This window comes from Heterodontus francisci, chromosome 13, assembly GCF_036365525.1.
Source record: "Heterodontus francisci isolate sHetFra1 chromosome 13, sHetFra1.hap1, whole genome shotgun sequence".
Lineage (NCBI taxonomy): Eukaryota > Metazoa > Chordata > Chondrichthyes > Heterodontiformes > Heterodontidae > Heterodontus > Heterodontus francisci.
In genome coordinates this window covers 7,328,774-7,342,333 of record NC_090383.1, presented here as the reverse complement: position 1 = coordinate 7,342,333, position 13,560 = coordinate 7,328,774, and the positions used below count along the sequence as shown (strand labels likewise).

General features: G+C 42.1%; 1 protein-coding gene across 1 annotated transcript in view; it reads right to left on the bottom strand.

The window, feature by feature from the left end:
- esf1 (ESF1, nucleolar pre-rRNA processing protein, homolog (S. cerevisiae)) overlaps positions 1-13,560 on the bottom strand; it is a 55,297-nt gene that overhangs the window by 41,331 nt on the left and 406 nt on the right. The window contains exons 2-5 of the mRNA XM_068044316.1: positions 7,446-7,673; positions 6,367-7,125; positions 1,785-2,089; positions 1,498-1,611 (exon numbers count right to left, since the gene is read on the bottom strand). Coding sequence (XP_067900417.1) covers positions 1,498-1,611; positions 1,785-2,089; positions 6,367-7,125; positions 7,446-7,485 — 1,218 coding nt within the window. The 5' untranslated portion in view covers positions 7,486-7,673. The remainder of the gene's footprint in view (positions 1-1,497; positions 1,612-1,784; positions 2,090-6,366; positions 7,126-7,445; positions 7,674-13,560) is intronic.

Genomic DNA, 13,560 nt, shown 5'->3' with positions numbered 1-13,560 from the left:
TAGAATCGCAGAATAGTTACAGCACAGAAGGAGCCCATTCGGCTTGTCGTGTCCTTGTCGGCTCTACGCAAGAGCAACTCAGCTAGTCCCTCTCCCCTGCCTTTTCCCCATTGCTCTGCAAATCTTTTCTCTTCAGGAGAATTATCCAATTCTCTTTTGATAGCCACAATTAACTCAGCCTCCACCACACTCGCAGGCAGTGCATTCCAGATCCTAACCACTCGCTGCATAAAAAAGTTTTTCCCTCATGTCGCTTTTGATTCTTCTGCCAATCACCTTAAATGTTTTTACAGGGCTATGGGGAAAGAGTGGAGGAGTGGGACTAATTGGATAGCTCTTTCAAAGAGCTGCCACAGGCATGATGGGCTGAAAGTATTCTACAGCACAGAAGGAAGCCAATGATTTATTTATAAAAATACAATTTTTAATACGCAGATCAGCATTATAGTGGATGAATGGAGATCTGCTCACTCCCTTTATTCTGAAGGAGCACAATACCAACAGAATTCTCCCAATTAGCACTATGATTTCCATTTTTAAAATGTATATATTACTTAGCACGAATTCTCTTAATTATTCCAATCCATGATTCTAACCATTCTTGAGCATCAAAATAACCTTTGTCTGCTCTCCAGAATCTTTTATCTGTACATCTGTCATGAGCGTTTATTGAAAATAAAACAATTACATGGGGAGAAGCCAGGAGGTGAAATAGCATTGCGGCACTTCAGAATTTGCAACATCTACATGTTAATTAGTGGTATGCACAAGACAAAGCCACACACCAACAGATATCATCCTACCACAATACGGCAGTTATTGTGGCTGTCTGACAACACAGAGGAACTTTCTAGCGTATTAGATCCTTGCTTCAGACCCATCGCTGCTATTTCGCTCGTGACATCAAGTTAAATACTCCCAGGAATTTGCTTCCAGTTATTGTTCAGTGAAAATGCCATAGCGACACCCCAATGTCCAAGATGTATGTGTATCACTGAAATTTACAGACAGAAGACAGCCATTTCAGCCCACTGCTCCACACTGTCTACTCTAGCCCCAGGTTTCCAATCTTCCTAAAATATTAATTAGATCAGTGGCACCATGCACAGCTCCGTCAAAATATATGTACCTGTTTCTCTCCCTGCCCAATTTTAAAAGAGACATTTTCTCCTGAACTCTGCTCCCCGCATTGTACAATGTTCCTCAAGGGCAAGGAACAGTTTCATATGCGTCTGATTACAGTGCTCAGAGTTTGCTAGGATATTAGCAAGAGCAATGCAATTATGCCAAGAAATGCAACATTTAAAGTTCATCCTAAATTCCACCACAATCCAATGTAGACGGTGAGACTACCAACATGCAAACGCCTTTCTGCTGTCACAAAGTAATTTTTTTAACTTGCAAGCATGAAGCAGTCCAACATTTACTTTTTGTTAAAGTTGTTTCAAATCTCAAATATAACTAGGGAAAAAAATGGAAAAGTTTAAAAACACTCACCTTCACAGAGAACAGAGCACCTCCTTGGGGGATGAAAGAATTAAATAATACCAACAGGTCATTTGCCTTTATTTTATCCCAGTCTACGTTGCAAACTGCTAATCGTTGAGTGATCTATCAAGTAAAATAGGATAAGTGTTATGGAAATCTTATGAAAATTCCCCCCAGCTTTCAAATTATTCTATTGAAAATTAATAATTCAATAACTAGATATGATCTTAAAAGCTCTATTTTTATTTACAACCTATGTGACCAAATGAAAAAAAAATAACAATCCTGGCATGTACCGTATCTCCACGTGGAGCATCCTTAGCGAGCTCTCCCCAGTTGTGCTCAATTTCTGGGTCCTTTGTCGATAAATCATCAAAATAGTCATCTTCATCAGAGCTTGTTTCAACGTTCCCTTTTCCTCTGGCTAAGTCAGGACCACTGTCACTATCACTGCCTTCCTCGGATAATTCCTCATCATCTTGACTATCTCCCTTTTCTTCATCTTCCTCCTCCTGACACTGGCTATCTGACCCTGAAGATTCTTTCTCAAACCAGCTGCCTTCACTACGATCAGCATCATCTTCACAGGCGTCACTGCTTTCTGAAATACATAAACAATTACACAAACACTTTTATTACAAGAAATTTTTTTTTTTAAGGCACAGAGTTGTTTTTCTAGAACTTTTTTTTTTTAAAAAGGTGAAACAAAACACTCAAAACAATGACAGTAAAAGCTGGAAGCACACAGCTGGTCAATCAGAAAACAGAGTCGATGTTTTAGGTTTGTACCTGTCAGCAGAACTTTCCAAAAATTATTAACCCAAAATCTTGACTGTGGTCTCTACAGATGCTGATTAATGCACCATGTTTCTCCAGCTTTGCCGGTTTCTTTCAGTTTTCCACCATTTGCAATATTTTGCTTTTTATTTGTATTAATGAAGTCCTATCCTCTTCAAAACTACCTGACCAAAAAAGGTGCAACAATATTTCAGCAGCTGAGAGAGAATTCAATTTGCAATCTTTAGGCCCAATGTAATCACTAACATGAAATGGTTTGTGATTTTTTATTAACAAAAGAAACACTTTTCCCCTGTGCATTCAGGTAGTGTAAAACACTTAGGGGTGCAATTACTATGTACTGGGGATGGGGGGGTTCTCCAACGTCCTGCTGAACTTCAGCAGATCAGGAGAAACCGTGTAAAACAGCCGTTACTGTAGTAATATAAAAGCAAAATACTGCAGATGCTGGAAATCTGTAATAAAACCAAAAAAGTGCTGGAAATACTCAGCAGGTCTGGCAGCATCTGTGGAGAGAGAAGCAGAGTTAATGTTTCTGGTCAGTACCATTCATCAGAACGTAATCAGAAGTGCTCTGATGAAAGGTCACTGACCTGAAACGTTAACTTTGCTTCTCCCTCCACAGGTGCTGCCAGACCTGCTGAGCATTTCCAGCACTTTTTTGGTTTTATTAAAGCCATTAGTGTTGGTTGTCCGCCAAATTTAGAGGTGAAAATCTACCTCTTCATCTTTCAGAAGGCCTCTTCCAGCTTCAGACCAGCCATGGCAGTGAACTCTGCAGGAGCCCTGTGAAAAATGTGTCCAAGCAGCAACCAAATGCTGGCTTATAAAAAGGGATCATCCCTCCATCAGGTGTCTAATACCCCACATAATGGGCTGGATTTTGTTCTCCCCAGGTGTGGGTTCCATGGTGGGGGGAGGCCTGAAGCTGCCTCTGGGACAGGACCACCACACACCCTGACGCCGATATTACCCGCGGTGCCGAGGCCTCGTGGCTGCCCCTCCGCCACGCAACCCCAATTTGAATATTTAAATAGATTAAAATGAATTAATGAAGCTCACGTCACCTCCTGATGTCCCGCTGCGATTTTTGGAACGGTGGCCGGCAACCTGTGCCTTCGGATCCCCGTCTGGGGAAACAAGGTGCCACACTGGTGGGGAGGGGGCAGGAGGTAAGTTTATCAGTGCAGGGAGTGGAGGAGACAGGGTCAAATTAACATCATGGGTGTAGGGGACTGTGGGAAGGTTTGCAGTTGAAAGTTTATGCAGTTTGGGGGGTGGGGGAGGAAGGTCAGATGGTAAAGCCAAGTGTTTTTTTTGGGGGGGGGGGGGGGGGGGGGGGAAGGGTAAATAATTAGTTTAGTTGTTATTTGGTGGGGGGGGGGGGGGGGGGGGGGAAGAGGGGAGAGGGGCAAAAGAAGTGTATTTATTTATTTTAATTCACTTTACCTTCAAATATTTAAAATTAGCTGGTAGGGCTAACAGCCCTTTAAAAATAGCATCAGCGCCTGTGCACAGGCAGCTGACACCATTGCTGGGGATGGACAGCCCGCCCCCTCCACGTGATTGGCGGGGCAGCTCGCCCCGGCTATTTAAATGAGCTGGTGCGCTTAGAATCGCGGCAGCTCCACTGGGCTCCCGTTTTATTCACCCGCCACCGATGTGGAGTACTGCTCCAAAATACAGGAGAACATGAAGAGGCTTGCAAAGTGGGTAGATAAAGAACAAATTCAGTACAGTATAGCAAAGTTTCAGGTGGTTCAGTTTGGTAGGTGGAATAAGGACACTGATTCCTCGTATGGTGAGAAATTTAACGGGGTACAGGAGCAAAGAGATCTGCAAATACTGATATATAAATCATTAAAAGTATGACTTTAAAACTTTTGTTGCTAAAGAATGTGAACTAAGTACTGGGTTTCATTTCTAGAGAAAGAGTGCACAGAGACAGGGAAGCAGTGAATAAGTTATGCAGAACTTTGATTAGACGACACTTGGGACTACCATGTGCATTTCGGATCTCTATACAAAAATGATATTGGAAGACTGGAGAAAATGCAGAAAAAAATTGACACAAATGTTATCAGAATTGAGAAAATGCAACTATCAGAAAAGATTGAGCAGGATAGGATGCTTTTCTTAGGAACAGAGAAGACAAAGAGGTGACCTGATTGAGGTCTTCAGGATTTTGGAGGAGTTCCATGGGGTGGATGTAGGCAAACTGTTTCCATTTGTTAGTTAGTCCATAATAAGGAGAATTAAAAATAAGATAACCACAAACAGATCACGTGTTGGGCTGAATAGACTGTTTCTGCGCTATGGATTGCATATAAATTTCGACAGAATCAGTCTGTTCGCAACCTCGGAGATGAGCTTCCGACCACATATCCACCCCATCACGAGAACCCCCTATTCCAATGCTCTCCTGGCTGGCCTTCCACCTTCAATCCTCCATAAATATGAGTTCAATTAAAACTCTGCTGCCCCTGTCCTCACTCACGCCAAGTCCCCTTCACCCATCACTCTGTGCTCGCTGACCTACATTGACTCCTCGTTAAGCAACGCGTCAAGTTTAAAATTTTCATCCTTGTTTTCAAATCCCTCCGTGGCCTCACCCCTCCACATCTCCGTAATCTCCTCCAGCTCCACAACCCTCCAAGATCTCTGTGCTCATCTAATTCTGGTCTCTTGTGTATCTCTGATTTTAATTGCTCCTTCATCGGTGGCCGTGCCTTCAGCTGCCTGGGCCCTAAGCTCTAGAATTCTGTCCATAAACCTCTCCACCTCTCGCAGCTCCTGTAAGATGCTCCTTAAAATCTAACTCTTTGACAAAGTTTTTGTGGCTCCGTGTCAAATTTTGCTTTATAGCACATGTGTGAAGTACCTGGAGACATTTTATTAAAGGTGCTATATAAATACAAATTGTTGTTGTAGGAGAACTTCCTACTCCTGTTCACATAGGTTCAAGATCTTTTACGCCTGCGTGAGCAGATAGATGTCTCTGAAAGACGGCACCTCCAACAATGCCGCACTGGAGTGTCAGGTTAGAATATGTACTTAGTGCTGTAGTGGGGTGTAAATCTATAATCTTCTGAATCGCAGGCAAGAGCGCTATCAACTGAATCAAGCTAAAGCTCGTAAGCCCAAATTTCTGAAGACCACATCTGAAAGAAAAACATTGAATATGAAGCTGTTGGGAAGGAAATTAATCCCAAGGAAACTAATAGCAGACTAAAGTTAAATTTCAAACTTAAAAATCCAGATGACTTCTTAAACACCTGAGGAAGGATATATTGGCTTTGGCAGGATTGCTGTGTAAATTTACCAGAATGATACCTGGATGCCAAGGGTTATATTACAAGGAGAGATTACTCAAACTAGGGTTGTATTCCCTAGAATTTAGAAGGTTAAGGGGTGATTTGATCAAAGTTTTCATGATATTATGGGGAACTGATAGTTTCTCTCTATCTCCCCTATTTCCACTGGTTGGGCAGTCTCGGACTAGGGAGTACAGTCTAAAAATTAGAGCCAGACCTTTCAGGAGTGAAATTAGGAAACACCTCTACACACAAACTGTGGTAGAATTTTGGAATTCTCTTCTGCAAATGGTAATTGATGCTGGATCAACTGTTAATTTTAAATCGGAGGTTGATCAATTTTTGTTAACAAAAGGTATTAAGAGATATGGGGCAAAGGCAGGTATGTGGAGTTAGACCACAGATCAGCCCTGTTCTCATTAAGCGATGGAACAGGCTCCAGAGACTGAATATTCGCCTTCTGCTCCTGTGATCAATAATATCCAGTTCAATAACTGATTAATAATGAAAACAATAAATGTTTGCATAAGCATTAACAGCGTACATTTGACATACTAGGATTGACCTGTAGTACCAAAGTTTCAAATGAAATGTGTAAGCAAACAAGTGAAATGAACTAATACATGTAGGACTGTATGATGCTTGGCAGATATATTCTTGTTTTTGGCCGGGGGTGGGGGGGAGGTGTTGATGGTGGCGGGGAGCTTGTCTCGAGGTCAACCAGAGGACGGGAAATATAAAGGATAAATCCAGGAAGGTCACATACCTAATTCAGCTTCATCTTCTGAAGTATTCAGACTTGTCAAACTTCTTGCTTGTTTTTCTTGATTCCTTGCTTCTAATTCTTTCACTTGATCTCTGTCGATATTTTTCCTCATTTGTTTCTTCTGGGAAGAAATGGATTTCTTTTGCTTTGTACTTGTGTGCTTCATTTCTTCATCACTGCTTTCAGAACTATCGTCTTTTAATATGCCCATCTCACCTGCTGTCCCTTCAAGCATTTCCTTTTTAACTGGAGTCTTGTTAGAGACTTCAACAAGATTGTCAGTTAGCACTTCAGTTTCCAGTTCTTCCTCTGTTTTTTGTTTTGTCGCCTTGCCCACATCAGACTTTAAAAATGTCTCCTGCTTCGTCTTCTTCTTGTTGACAACGCTTCTGCCTTTTGCGTCTTTGTCAGGACCACTTTTTCCTTTCCATTTCAATTTTTTCCCTGTCCCTTTTCTTTTCTCCTTTTTGCATTCACTTTCGCCCAAGTCAGAGTCCTCGGAGTCTAAGTCATAAAAACGCTTCAGGTCCTCTGTGGTGCTGTGGCTGATTGGCCTTCCTCTCTTATCCACTGTGTAATTCAGTTTGAACTTCTTGTCGTGAAACATTCCCTGAAATCTTTTATCAATCTTGATCTTACGCTCCTTCTCGGGCATCTCCCAGAACCTGGGGTCTGTCATCACCTGACTGAAGCGCCCATCGTTCATTATTTCCTGGGACCTTGATGCCATTTTTACCCAAACTTCTGACAAATAAAATACTGCAACAAAAACAAACAAACTTTCAATGAAGTATTATCAAGAATCCCAAAGAGACCCTCATTGAAATATATAAAAGTGCTGTGCTTTAGGGGCAGAAATATTTTGAATTATATTTTACAAAAATTAAGCATTTTCCTCTATCCTGACAGAACCTTCCATAACACTGCAGCTAAGGACAGGCAATCTGCTACCAAGCCTTTGCCTACTCAGTCCCTTAATCCAACATGTATAAATTGTGCGCAAAAATAATCATCTTTGATTTACAGGTGTGTCACCTCTTCACGGCTACAATGCCTCATAACCAACATTTGGAACTTGCCTTGTGTAGAGTCACTGGTGTAAAGCTGCCTTCCTACCATTCAGTCCATGGTTCAGAGGATTGGGACACTTCCTGCTGAGGTCCAGTTTGTAATGCTTCAATGTTCAAGGTGGACAGATGCAATGCTGCCGTGACTGTAATATTTACAGGAAAGCTACTATTGAAAAATCCGCAGAAGTATTCCCAAAATGGGTCTCGTTGACGAATAGCTCACTGGACTTTGCTGATCTAAGAGGATTTTTAAAAAAAACTATTTTTATTAACTCAAAAGCAAAAAGGACAACGTGTCAATAGTTGCTCTGAAAACCAAATACTTGCTGATGCTGGAAATCTGAAACATTGACAGAAAATGCTGGTAACATTCAGCAGGTGAGGCAGCATCTGTGGAGAGAGAAACAGAGTTAAAGTTTCAGGTTGATGACCTTTCCAGTTCTAATAAAAGGTTATCGACTTGAAATGTTTAACTCTGTTTTTCTTTCCACATTTGCTGCTTTTATGGCATATTTATACTGTTGGTCATTGGCTGTAGTTGGTGCTGGGACACCGTTTGATGGTTTCCCTGTCAGTGAACAAATTATTGACAGTCAATCTTGTTGAAAACCAGCAGGATTTCTGTTCTAAAATCATGAACTATTTGTTTCATATTGACTATAGCTCATCCCTATGAGAGGCAGGTATCAACTGTTTCTGGTCTCCCCCCTGCCTCAGCTCATCTGCTGCTGAAACCCTCATCCATGCCTTCTTTACCCCTGAACTCAACTATTCCAATACACCCCTGACCAGCCTCCCATCTTCTACCCTCCGTCAACTTGAGGTCATCAGAAACTCTGCTGCCATGTCCTAAATCGCCCATTCACTCATCAGCCCCGTGCTCGGTTCCTGGTCCAGTAACAATTTTGAAACTCTCGCTTTTCTTTTTTAATCCCTCTGTAGTCTCACCCCCTCCCTCACTCTGTGACCTCCTTCAGCCTACAACCTTCTCAAGATCTGTGAGCGATCCTCCAATTCTGGTCTCTCGAACTTCCCTGATTTTAATTGTTCCACCATTGACAGCCTGAGCTCTGCTCATCACTGTAATATAAGGATTAATGCTGAAGACAGTGAGAGCAACCCCTCCCACTATAAGTGATGTCATCGTCACATGAGGTTAGGCTGGAGAGGAGAGTGCAACAGAAAGGATGCTAGCTTAGGAGGCTCGATGAGAGTGTAAATAGCATTACGTAAATAATAAGCAGTTCTTAACTGAGCTTATTCTGAGTCTCAGACTTTCTCCAGAACATCCATTACGCTATTAAATAAAACACCACAAAACAGGGTGGCACTGATTAAAATGACCAAGAAAATTTGAAGATCTTCTATCTCGGAGAGAAGCACCAGGAAAACAGCAGATCTAGTCGGGGGCCTGCAACAAGTACCGGAGCTGTTCCGTAGCCACAGGCAACAGGGACAGTCGGCGAGAAAGCTCTGCAGCCTCTCAGACTGCACCACCGAAGTGTGGGGGTCTGCATCAGTGTGTCGAAGCCCAGCGATCGGGTCAGAGTTTCAGTGCCAGGCGATGGTCCAGGATTGTGAGAGAGATTTGTACGGGGCCAGTAACAGTTAGCGGCGCACTGGGTCAAAACCACGGGTAGAGAAGTCGATCTCGGGCTCAGAGTTGAGTCGGATGGAGTCGGCAACCATTGCTCAGCCAGACCATGGATAGAAAGTGTGGGAAAGGTCGGAAAGACCAAGAGCCATGGTTGATGAAACATTGCCTACAACCAGTGGATACACAGTTGCATGGTCCAGGTGGGACAGAACTGAGAGTACAAGGCAAACTGCAAGCAACTCTCCTACACAGAAGGAGACAAATTGTGGAGACCTTACACGTCTTGCATAAATAAGAATTTTCTTTACTGAGCAGAAAAGCACATTTAAACCTGCATTTGGTCAAAAAGATTGACAAAGTCAAGCAAACAGGGGTAAACAATCGCTTCCAAGCACAATACCCGAAGCTGTTCACAAGACTCGGTAGACTCAAGACAGAGTCATACTCAAGGAAGGGGCAGGCCAGTGTGCATCTTTCCACCCAGAAAGATACCTCATTCATTATTAAGCCAAGCTCAAGACCAACTGGAAGAGATGACAAGAACCAAGTCATGTTCGGCCATGGTTCCTGTCTCAAAACAGAATGGAATTGAATACAGAGTGGATTTAATACAGCTCGTAAAGAAATACAGTGTGAAATTCACCCCATGTCCACAGTTGATGACAACTTAGTGAAACTTTCTCAGAGCACTGTGTTTATAAAACTCAATGCCAATAGTGGGTTTTAGCAGATAGCCCTAGATGAGACCTTAAGATTATTGACTATATTTATAACACCTTTTGGGAGATTTTGTTTTAATAGGTTATCATTTGGAGTAACTTCTGCATCAGAGATCTTTCAAAGGTTTATGTCTAACATCTTAGAAGAGCTCAAAAGTTACTTGTCACATGGATGACATCCTGATACATGGGTAGTCAGTACAGGATCATGACCAAAGAGTTCGAATGATTCTACAGAGACTTCAAGACGCAAAACTTACTCTGAACGAAAAGTGCAGATTTTCCAAGACCTCATTTTGTTTCTTGGGACACAGTGAGCAGAGAAGGCATAATGGCAGATCCACAGAAGACAAAGGCCATTACACAATTTCCTACTCCTTCTACCATTCAGCAGCTACAGAGATTCCTGGGAATGGTAAGCTAACTAGCAAAGTTTCTACCTCACTTAGCAAAGATAACTGATCCAGTGAGACAACTCCTCAGAAAACAGCAAGCGTGGCGTTGGAATTCCCACCAGGAACAAGCATTCAGGAGAATAAAAGAGATGCTTATATCACTGGACATCTTGGCACACTACAACCCTACACTACCTACGACGAAAGTGCAGACACCTCCTCAACTGGGTTAGGGGCCGTTCTTTTTCAGGAGCAACCTGATAGTTCCCGTAGAGTGATATTCTACGCATCAAGAGCTTTGTCAAACATGAAACATGGAGTAATGCAGGAATAGAAAAAGGGCTAGCCGTTACTTGGGCATGTGAAAAATTTTCCCACCACATCATTGGATTGAGTGCCATTATCGAGACAGACTGTAGACCTTTGGTATCTTTGTTAGATGAGAAGGAGATCGCAAAAATGCCTCCATGAATACAAAGATTCTGCCTAAGGTTGATGCGGTATACAAATGAGACAGTACACGTCCAAGGTAAGTTGCAATTGTCAGCCAATGTGCTTTTTAGAGCAATGGTAGACCATCCAACACAGCAAAATGTAAATTTTGTACGCGAGATAGAATCATATTCCTAACTGTCATGCTAGACCCCACCTGCCAAGAATGAGGCACATCAATTTTGTCATGAACATGATTTTTAACTGTTGTTGGAGCGAGGAAATGACTTGTTAAACAGATCAGCCGTGGCTGGAAAAAAACATTGACATACTAACAGACATCGAAGGTGAGGAAGTACATTCCAGGGCCTGCTATGGAGGACACAATCCACAAGGACCAGGACTGGTTAGACCAGCTGGTCACATGACTATCTGGCTGTTCCAGGGTTTTCTTTTGAACTAGCCACAGAGAGTTTGAAGGCAGAGTGTCTGTTTGCTCCCGAACTGAAAAGATCTCTCCTGTCTGCTCCCATCTCATTCTCACAAGCCTCTGAATCCACTGAAGATACATAAATCTCAAGAGAGAAAAGACTCCTACAGCGAATAAGGTATAAGAATACTGAGGCCCAATGAAAAGCAAGATCTACCTATAATCAAGGACTCTACAGTGAGCTTGAAGAACCGTAACAACTCTTCAGATATTGCCTCAAACTTGTCCACTGGATTTTTCTTCTGCTCTTTTCTATCTCTATTTGCATGTGTGTATCGCATATGCATGCTAATGTGGGCACGTCATGCATCCGTAGGCGTCAACCGAATTAGAGTTTAAGTTTAATAAATTTCAGCTTTTCTTCTTTAAACCTAAGAAAGCCTGTTTGTGCTGGTTTCTTTGCCTTACAATTGGAAAGTAGTGAACAACGATTCACCAAGGGGGAAATAAAAACACAGTGTGAAAATCCTGTTACAGTAAGACCAGGTGAAGGCTGAAAGGGATCCCTAGACCTCTTTCTCACCTGGTCGTAACACCAACATACAGCACAAAATTGGCCGGCGAAAACACAGAAGTTGCAGGAAATACGCCAAAGCCAAAAGAGTGACGAGGATTGTAGTCAGGTAAGACAGTATTGCATACAAGTGTGGCCACAAAATCATCCAGGTGGGAGAAAATTAAAAATGTTTTATGAGTACCAGAAATACTTTATCATTATAGATGACTTGTTAGTATACAAAAGACTAGTCATTCCTGTCCAGAGATCAGAGATCTTAGATCGTTTACACCAAGGCCATTTGGGTATAACCAAGAGCAGAACGACGGCGCAGTCTTCGGTATGGTGGTCTGGATTATCGAAGGATATCGAGAACGTGATCCAAAACTGTCAGACGTGCGCAGTAGAGACCAGAACAACGTGAACCCCTGTTAAATAAATCTATGCCCCATCTTTGTGGTTATGTTCGGCGGGAAGTCATACATGATCATCATCGATTATTTCTCAAAGTGGATAGAAGTTAGAGGATTTTACTCTATAACGACAGAAATGGTCATCAGAACTCTTCAACACATCTTTGTGATGCAAGGTATCCCTGACAAAATATTGTCAGACAACGGACCACAATTCGTGAATGAATATTTTTCTCACATTGCAACGAAGATGGGATTTTGACATCTCACGAGTTCACCAAGATACCCACAGTTGAACGGCGATGCATAAAGAGGTGTAAGAACCATTAAGTCATTACTAATAAAGATGAAGATCTTCCAATTTCACTTTTAATTTATCTACACCACTGATGTGTGTGTTATCACCAGCAGAACTACTGATGGGAACAGCTTCCTATATTGCCGAAGAACTTGCTTCCCGGATTGAATGTCCAGGATTACGAAAAAGTAAGAGACAGGGAGAACTCTTACAGAAGGCAAAAAAACCTGGAATTATTATAAAAGGTTTTGAGCAAGAAATTTATCTGAACTAAAAAATGGTCAAAAAGTATAGATACATGACCTGGAAACAGAAGGTACTGTAATCCATAGACACGTGAACTACCAGCGATTGTATTATAGACACGACTGAAGGAAACGTAAGAAGAAATAGGAGATTATCCCCATTCCCCAAAAGCAACAGCCAGTCATTCATTTGGAAGATCCAGATGAAGATGCACAAACCCAATCCAAACAGAAGGCTACAATCCATAGTAAAGAACAACCAAGTCAGCGATCCAGACTTACAGTGAAGACTACTGATCGTCCCTGTCAGATTACAACCAGATCGGGGAGAGTTGTCAAATCTGTGAAGTCAAAGACTTGTGGGGAGAGAGGGTAATAGATAAGTCAGGTATGTAAATATGTTTGATAAAAAGTTGGGGAATGTGTAGTATAAGGATGTAAAGGGTTAATGCTGAAGACAGTGTGAGACACCGCTCCCACTATAAGTGATGATGTACCATTCATGAGGTTAGGCTAGAGAGAAGAGAGAGAGAGCAGCATGAAGGATGCTAGCTTAGGAAGCTTGATGAGAATGTATATAGTATTATGTAAATAATAATAATAAACAGTTCTTAGTTGACCTGATCCTGAGTCTTTCTCCAGAACGTCCCGGTTACACTACTAAATATAAAACACAACCACCTCCTTCTCAAGGGCAATAAAAGCTTGCCCTCCCAACTCCTCAAAACCTACAGCTTTGACTTAGCTTTTGGTCACTTTCCTAATTGCAACATAGTACCAAATTTTGTTGGTTAAGTGGTCCCTGTGAAGCTTCACGACACAAGTTTGATGTCGTTTGTTGAGCTCCCTCAGGTAAAGCCTGGCTACCCGGCCCAAACCCGACTACACATGTCGGGCTCGGGTCGGGTCTGTACTCTGCGTCCCGCATTCGGGCTCGGGTCAGGTTGCACCGTCCTGTTTTCGTTTTGATCTACGATTTTTTTTTTTCTGTTTCATTAATATGTTTGTTATTTTCGGGTCAGGCATTTAAAAAAGTTGA